The 8,290-nt window shown below is 47.2% G+C and overlaps 1 protein-coding gene across 1 annotated transcript; it reads left to right on the forward strand.

Annotated features, from left to right (window-relative positions):
* Positions 1 to 3,085: 3,085 nt before the first annotated feature.
* Positions 3,086 to 6,839, forward strand: LOC143819917 (uncharacterized). Its single transcript, XM_077302080.1, has 4 exons — positions 3,086 to 5,068; positions 5,618 to 5,701; positions 5,881 to 5,964; positions 6,244 to 6,839. The coding sequence occupies exons 1-4, from the start codon at positions 4,447 to 4,449 to the stop codon at positions 6,771 to 6,773; spliced, it is 1,320 nt and encodes a 439-aa protein (XP_077158195.1). The 5' UTR covers positions 3,086 to 4,446; the 3' UTR covers positions 6,774 to 6,839.
* Positions 6,840 to 8,290: the final 1,451 nt, after the last annotated feature.

Consider the following 8,290-nt stretch of genomic DNA (forward strand, 5'->3'; position numbering starts at 1 on the left):
CCCTGGGAATGGGATGTGGGGTGAAGACAGCAGGGATGAATTCAGCCAGTGCAATTCAGTTTGGCTGAAGAGGGATTGACTCAAGGAACCATCATAAGAGGAAATGGATTTTGGATTCAGTGAAATCCTAGAAAGTTTCCTGGGATTAAGTGTCATTGATTCGGCCTCCTGCTGAGTCACCAGGTAGGACCAAGGCCTTGACAACAACTTAAAAGGTCCAGTTTAGTTCTTTGGTACAAGGGAAAATGGCTGCAATCTTAAGAAGACTTTCCTAGGAGCAAGCCCCACTAAATAACCTGCACTCAATTAAGGCTTTCAGTGAGCAAGGGATCAGTTATTGACAGCATATGGCAAACAGGAAAAGTAGGAATTAGATGTCTTCTTTGATTTATTAATGTATCTTTTACAATTTTTGTAAAAAAAAATCTTCACTGAGGCAACAAAGAACAAAAGTAAACCATACAATTGGTACCAAACCATTTAAAAAATAACATTTCAACAATATAATTCTCAGCAATTCTCTACAGTATAAAACTGGTCATTCATAAAGTAGGCCATAGACAGGGGTTACCAAAGTGGATTAAGATGTCAAAAGTTGATTTAAAAATTCTAAAAACCATGGAAATTGTAGCCTAGAAGCCAACAGGGCAGGAGTTGGTAAGCTAGGGTTGCCAGGTTCATCCTGGCATCTAGGAGGGCATGGATGACTTATCTGGAGAAAGAGAGAGGCCCAGACATTGTTGCCAATGTTGCACAGGAGATAATGTCATCACATCAGTTCTGTCTTGGAGATGCTCTGATATTTGGGCAAAAACTCTATGGTAAAATCATCTTCCACCAAACAGTTTTTGCTCAGAGACCAGAGTACTATCTGGACATCACTAATGTGATGATCTCACTTCCTGTGTGATGCTGCCAATGAAGCCTGTTCCTTTCTTTTTCTCCAGATAAGTCCCCCCCCCCCGCCAGCTGATCAGTGGCTGGGGCCAAGGCCCTGTTGGTGAGGGACCCCTGCCTCCATGGGGTGGGAGGTCAGGCAATCCTAGGGCAAGCTGAAAGAACAGGGTTGTTTCAATGTGAGAATAGACCTGCAAACACAATGTTATTAAGTGAAAACATACACATGTCATTCACCTCAATGCAAAGCGTACTGCTCCTAAAATCAAGCTCCTGTAATTCACCAATCAAATCTGCCCTTTGTTTCCAATACTTTAAAGTCATATTTCTAGTAAAAAACCTATCCAGGATGGCATGTAAATATGCATGAATTACAGACCAGCTTCTTCTAATCACTTTGAAGCCCCTTTGATTTCAAGAACAGTTATAGAACAAGTCAATGGGCTCAGAAGGAATTCTGCTTAGGGACTGCATTGTTAAGCACCGGCATGCAATCACTTTCACTGAAATCAGTGCACCTTCAAGTGTGTAACAGGATATGAAGAAACAAACAAACTTTCGCTCTTGTATCTTAATATTTTTTCAGCAGCAGACCTAAATCCCTTCCATGCAGCCTTCAATACTTTGCTCCTGTGATATTTATGATGATGATGATGATGATGATGATGATGATGATTGTGAAGAATCACACTGCCCCCAAACTCTCCATCATATTCTGCTGTAAAGAAGGCATTGGCTGTAAGGAATAAGAGTGGCCTTTGGCAAACTAGTAGGCATCCCTTCCTGGGATAATGCTAGGCATGGGCATGGGTGCACCAAAATAACCAGCCTTATTTCCTTTTGCTTTTCCAGTTTCAACCTCTCTCTCATTGCACAAGTAAAGATAATCTCCCTCCTTCTTGTCAAGCTCTAGCCCAGTGGTTCACAACCTTCCTAATGCCATGACCCTCTAATACAATTCCTCATGTTATGGTGACCCCCAACCATCAAATTATGCAAGTGTTCTTTCACAGAAATTAAACCAAAACTGACCAATGGACTGAAGATCCATTATTCATGATTATATATACATTGGGTTTTCCCCCGGGGTTTCTCAGTTCAGTTCTGCCTCTTGTCCCACCATGCCACTCGTTGCAACAGTGAGAAGGTTGTTTGACCCCCAAAGGGACTCCGACCCTCAAGTTGAGAACCACTGCTCTAGACCCACCTTTATTGCCCACCTGAGTGTGTGCACAGTTCCCTCACCTGTATCTGGCCTGACCTAGTTTCCAGCCAAAGCCTGGTCCGCCCAGCTATGCTCAACACCACGTGCCTGGAAGGTCTCTCTCACCTTCTGCTCTCTAGCTTCTGAGTCACCTTGGCTGGGTGGCAGAAAGTGTTTCACCCTTTTGAATTCTTCTATTCATTATCAGAAATGTACATGCTGGGGCAGAACACTGCATCGGTTAATGACCAGTGTAAAAATAAACTGAGATATGCAAGGCTCGCTAACCAGCATTGAGGCAATAGCATCTGATTTTCTGAAAGTTCATTTGTGATGATGCTTAGAGCTGAACATGAGCAACAAGGCACACAGAGGTTCTCCTGTCTATAAACAACTCTGTGAGAATGTCATTGATAATAATTGCTTCTTGGACTTTTGTCTTAGTTATTTTTGGTTCTGGGGCAATAAGTCAGTCTTTTATCTGTGGTGTGTTTCTCTCTCCCTCCCCCCCCCCCACTTTCTTGGCCATTGTTCTAGGCATTATTCGGGTTCTTTTCAGCTCACTCTGTTCCCAATGATAAGCTGGCAAGCTCTTCTGAAAGTTAATCTTCTGTTAGTTTTGCTGTTTGTACTTGCTGGAGTTGATTTGCTTTTTCCTAATCCAGAGTTGAATCTCTTCATTATGTACATATGAGTATTTTCACTAAAATTAGTATCAGGAGCACTGCCAAGAGAACTGAAATGTGATGGAGGCCAGTTTTATTGGAGTTACAGTGCACTCCAAAGCAGAGTTGTACCCTTTTAACTCCACTGAAAGCAATGGAATTAGAAGAATTAACTCATTAGAGGATTGCACTGCTAGTTTTCTGGTCTTAATCTACTTGCCCCGGTCCAAAAGTGACCATCTTGTTTGCATGTCAGCTATGAATGAACTAGAAAGCGTGAGATGGTGCTATTCTAGTGCATATTGCAGTACATACGTAGGGGCATTTCCCACGGCTTAAAAATAGCACAATGGTTGCTGATTGAAAACGCTACTAATTTGCCATAACGCACGACGTCGTTAACGATCTGCAACAATCCTGAAACCGACCCGCCAAAAGCGCTTCGTTGTAGCGCTTTTAGGGGAATCCAGAAAACTGGATTCACCCTCCGGATAGCGATACACTCCTGCAACCAATCTGCAACAGTAGCGCTAAAGACCTGTGCGTTACCATTGTTGCGGGTTCTTCAAAGTCCCTCCTCCCGAGCCTGTCCTCCAAACTTCCGGCGAACTGTTCGCCATTTTTTTTTTCTCCGAGCGAGCGGGGATCTACGAGGCAACGGGACAGCGACTGGCTTTCAAGCACGATTACTTTCGGAAATTCTGCCCGGACACCACAAGAGTTTTTCACAAGCACAGTGGCACACACCGTCACGTTCCCAAAATTTGCCCAAAGCTTAAAACCCCGTCTACCATCGGCCAGTCCTAGCGGAGTCAACGTACAGGGAGCATTTTAAAAAATTTTCCTCTGAGCGTGCCAACGAACATTCGCCGCTCGCAGTCTCCTGCTTAGCTTAGAGGGGTTCAATAGACATGATTCGTGGTGATATCATGAGGGGCGGCTTATGTGTAGTGGGTCTTTGTGTGGTTCCCGGTGCGTGCTTGTGCTTGGGTGCGGACAACCCCTTCCATTGGCGGCTAGACCTCCGGCAAGCGGAGTTGCCGTCCCCCGTTCATTTTAAAAAATTTTCCTCTGAGCGTGCCAACGAACGGTCGCCGCTCGCAGTCTCCTGCTTAGCTTACAGGGGTTCAATAGACATGATTCGAGGTGATATCATGAGGGGCGGCTTATGTGTAGTGGGTCTTTGTGTGGTTCCCGGTGCGTGCTTGTGCTTGGGTGCGGACAACCCCTTCCATTGGCAGCTATACCTCCGGCAAGCGGAGTCGCCGTCCCCCGTTCATTTTAAAAAACATTCCTCTGAGCGTGCCAACGAACGTACGCCAGTAACATGTCATGTTTGGTTGATTTATGCTGTGGCTGGTGAATATTATTGGGGAACTGCCGAGTACTGCCGCACTTGCTCTCGGTTGAACACCGGCATGCGTTTGTGTAATGGCGGACATTTTCCTAAAATGGCTCCCGCTGCATGTTCAAACTGCTCTTCTCTCGTGTAAACGAATCAGCGCATGCGTTAAGTCAAACAACAAGGGCGCCAATCTGGCCATTAGGAGCAGATCCTGTTCCCGCGCGAGGAGTTTTGAACGTGACATGTGACCTAATGTGGCCAATGCGCGTGTCCCCTACTGCCCTCTACCAATCAGGAGCCGGCTAGTCCCTTTGTCTTTGTGTGCGGGAAGGTATATGATCCGTTGCACCCTGCACCTTCCACCACCATTTTGCTCAGCTACTAGCGAAAGCAACATGGAATCGTCTTCTCAAGCCTCGTCCGTCCCTGCAACCGGCCGTGGCCCAACTTGGAGGGACGCGGAGATCAGGGACCTGATCGGGATTTTCTCGGAGGAGAAAATCCAGGACGCGTTCCAGTCCTCCCACAGGAATAGGGAGGTATTCGAACAAGTGGCCATTAAGATGCGCGCCCTGGGCCACAACAGGACCGGCCTTGAATGCCGGTCGAAGACCAAGACAATGAGGGCAGAGTATATGCGTGCCGTGAACCATAATAAGGGTTCCGGCAACGAGAAGGTTACCTGCCCCTACTTCGAGGAGCAGCGCCAGCTGTACGGAGACGGGGAAGGATCCGGCAGGCCGAAGCGCGTCGGCCGGAGCCTTAAGGTGGTTCGGAAGCCGGCTGCCCCGGTCGAGGAACCACCCGCTGAGGAGGATCCCGGCGAGGGCACCTCGTCCAGCTTTCGCCCTCCACCCCCCGTCCAGCAACGAGCCGCGGAATCGGTAACGCTGGACCTCATCGCCATCGTTCCTGGGGAGCCAGAGGAGGCTCCTGAGCAAACGCCCCTTGCCTCCGGTAAGTGATTTTCTTTTTATTTTATATTTCCTTTTGAGCAAATGTGTGTTCTGACGTTTGGGCATCGTTTTCTCGTCAGTTCGTTGCAACGCATAAGATGGTAGGCTGCTTGCTGTGTTTACTATTTGAAACGGTTTTAATTTTATAATTTAATTTTAATTTTTAAAAGATTTTAAAAGATGGTAGGCTGTGGAGTGCTTGCTGTGTTTACTATTTGAAACGGTTTTAATTTTATAATTTAATTTTAATTTTTAAAAGATTTTAAAAGATGGTAGGCTGTGGAGTGCTTGCTGTGTTTACTATTTGAAACGGTTTTGATTTCATCATTTAATTTTAATTTTTAAAAGATTTTAAAAGATGGTTGGCTGTGGAGTGCTTGATGTGGTTAGTATTTGAAACGGTCATGTTTAACCAACAGCCCCAAAATATTTGCTGCATGCCTCGCCCATAGGCCTTCTGCAGTACTTTGGCTCACTACTTTGGGAGCTTGCTTTGTGGTTCATGGTGTATGCTTGCTCATTTTTCACTATTTTCTGCTCTTGTCCACAGAGACACAGTTGCCAGGGACGGGGCCCCTCGAGTCTCCAGCAGCACCTGACGTGGATAGTGATTCGGGGGCATCAACTAACATTGGTAAGTATTAGTTAAAATAGGGGGGGGGGCTGTTTTAACTGCTTTGTGCTTTTCTGTTTGTGCAGGGCAGCAGCACTGCTAAGAGAAAGAAGAGAGTCCCTCTGCGTTGCTGGTGTAGGCTTTGAAGCTGGCTTTGCCACCCTTTGGTCCTAGATCTGTTTTTTTTCCTTTTTTTGCAGATTTCATACCCGGAACACAGGAGGAGGAACAGCCTGGGGTGCTTGGACCTCCTGCCCGGCGCAGGCGGATACAGATTCAAGATGGTGAGCGTGCATGACCTGTTCCTTTCGAGCCATAGCTGCAGGACAATGTCGCTAGGCACTAACCATGTGCTCCCTTTTAATTGTTGAGAGTCCTGCTGTGAAAGTAGGCAAAAGTAAAAGCACACCATGGGCAAACAAACAATAGCCATGTGCTCGCCGGGGATTGTTTAAATTCTTGGCAGGAAAACACGGGGACAAAAAAGAACACCATGTCCACCATGGTGTGTTTTGACTTTATTGATGTTACTAACAGTTTTGTTTCTCATTTTTTGCCAACAGAGGTTCTTTCAGATGAGGAGGAGGAACCACCCCTGGCTCCAGGCAGCCCACCACCTAGAGGTGCGCTCCCAGCAGAGGAGAGGCTTACGAGGGAACGCGGCAGGCTGAGGCGCGTCTCCGTCTTGACAAGCGTGGGAGAGAGGCTCCTTGAGCACTGCTATGAGGAGTCACGGCGTGCCGCTGCCGCTGACCAAGCCATGCTCACACTCATTGCCCAGGAGGGGAGAAAATTGAGGGCAGTCCTTAGAGAGACAAACCAAATCCTACGCGAAGGCGTGGAGGAGGTGCGACTGATAAGGAGACTCATGGAGAGGGCTGTAGTGGTCATGGAAAGGGCCTACCCTCCACAAATCGCCCCCGCCCCCCCACCACCACCCCCACCACCACCCCCACCACCACCCACACCAACACCACCACTTCCAGCACCCACCCCACCGACTCCCTCTCAGAATGCCTCCACCCAAACACGAAGGAGGACTATTCTCGGAAAGAGAAAAATAAAACCAGCAGACAAGTACTCCCCCTCCTAGTTTTGCCCACTTTTTCTATTTCATGTTATCTGTGTTTTGTTGTTTGTTGAATAAAGTTTATATTTTTGACTCTGTCTCTGTGTACCCTACTGTAGAATCTGCAAGGCCGAAAGTGGCCTCTCTAGTGATTGTCTATATTGTGGTACTGCTGTGTGGGTTGGAGGTTGGAGGGGTGTTAGTTCAAGGAGTTTTAGGAGTGTGGTGTGGGGTTAAATATGTGCGAGTTTAAGAAGTCACACTGGAGTCTTGTTATAAAATTTGCAATAACATTTTATTTTAAAAAACATTTTAACAGGGGAAAAACATTAGGGAATGAAACTTGGAGCCCCACCAGCACCACCCCCCCCCCACCCCCCTGGAAAACCTATTTTTTTTAACAAAAGTATACATTTAACAGGGGAAAAACATTAGGGAATGAAACTTGGAGCCCCCCCCCCCAACCCCTACCCCAAAACACAAACAGGAAACAAAACTCAGGTCCCACTGCTCCCCTGCCCAGCCCCTTCCATCTCCCTCACTCTCCTGCTCAACCTTCCCACGGACCCCCGGACTTTGCGGCGGAAGAGGTCCTCATCCTCCTTCTTCTTAACTGTGTGGGGAGGGAGAAAAAGTACACATTAGTGCCACACATATTTTCAAATTTCTTTAGTTTACATGCATACACTTTTAAGTGGCCTTAGCCACAGTGTGAGAAGAGTTGGGCAGTGGGGAACATAACCTACGTTCTTCCGCCTCCCTCTGTTGCCTTTGCTGCTCAATCTCCCCTTTCAGCTCTGCCACTTGAGCCTCCAGGGAAGTAACTCTGGCCTCCATCGCACGCAGCCTTGCCTCCACAGTTTCAGCTATAGGAATCAAACAAAGAATTTGATCACACTCCAAAAGGAAGCATCACATCAGGCTCCCATATGGCTCCATGGGGGTACACACACATGGGTCTCCCTCACAGACATAAAACTCTCACCTGCAGCCTGTCCCGAGGTGGAAGGTCCCTCTTCCTCCCCCTCCTCACGCTCAGGTGCTGTTGCCAGCTTGGATGGTGATTGTGTGGCTGGGCAAAGAAAAAGACAAATCATAATTAAAAGCACACAAAACAGAGATGAAACACAGCTGGTGGACACACCACAGTTAGAGTCTAAGCGCATAACCAAAGTGGTTCTACAGTACTGGCTGGCTAAGTCTGAGGGGGTTGACAGCATCTAAATACTTTCTCGAATTTCATTGGGGACAGTAGGGGAAAGAGGCAGCTAGTCATTCCATGCATGTTTAAGGGTAAAACACCAAAGTGGTTCTACAGTACTGGAGGGCTAAGTCAGAGGGGGTTGACAGCATCTAAATACTTTCTCGAATTTCATTGGGGACAGTAGGGGAAAGAGGCAGCTAGTCATTCCATGCATGTTTAAGGGCAAAACACAACGAGGGCAGCACTCACCCATATGCCTCCTCATGTCCAGGGGGGGCTTCCCAGCCTTCTCCCATATTTTTACCATCTGGTCGTGGAAGACCGTCCTCCCACTTGG

This window comes from Paroedura picta, chromosome 10, assembly GCF_049243985.1.
Source record: "Paroedura picta isolate Pp20150507F chromosome 10, Ppicta_v3.0, whole genome shotgun sequence".
Classification (NCBI taxonomy): Eukaryota; Metazoa; Chordata; class Lepidosauria; order Squamata; family Gekkonidae; genus Paroedura; species Paroedura picta.

What these genes read in the sequence shown, in the direction of transcription:
- LOC143819917 (XM_077302080.1), top strand. Translation starts at nt 4,447, where the DNA reads ATGATCCGTTGCACCCTGCACCTTCCACCACCATTTTGCTCAGCTACT. An exon ending in GGGGGCATCAACTAACATTG is followed by an intron (nt 5,702 to 5,880) that starts GTAAGTATTAGT and finishes CTTTTTTTGCAG; the next exon opens with ATTTCATACCCGGAACACAG. An exon ending in GCGGATACAGATTCAAGATG is followed by an intron (nt 5,965 to 6,243) that starts GTGAGCGTGCAT and finishes TTTTGCCAACAG; the next exon opens with AGGTTCTTTCAGATGAGGAG.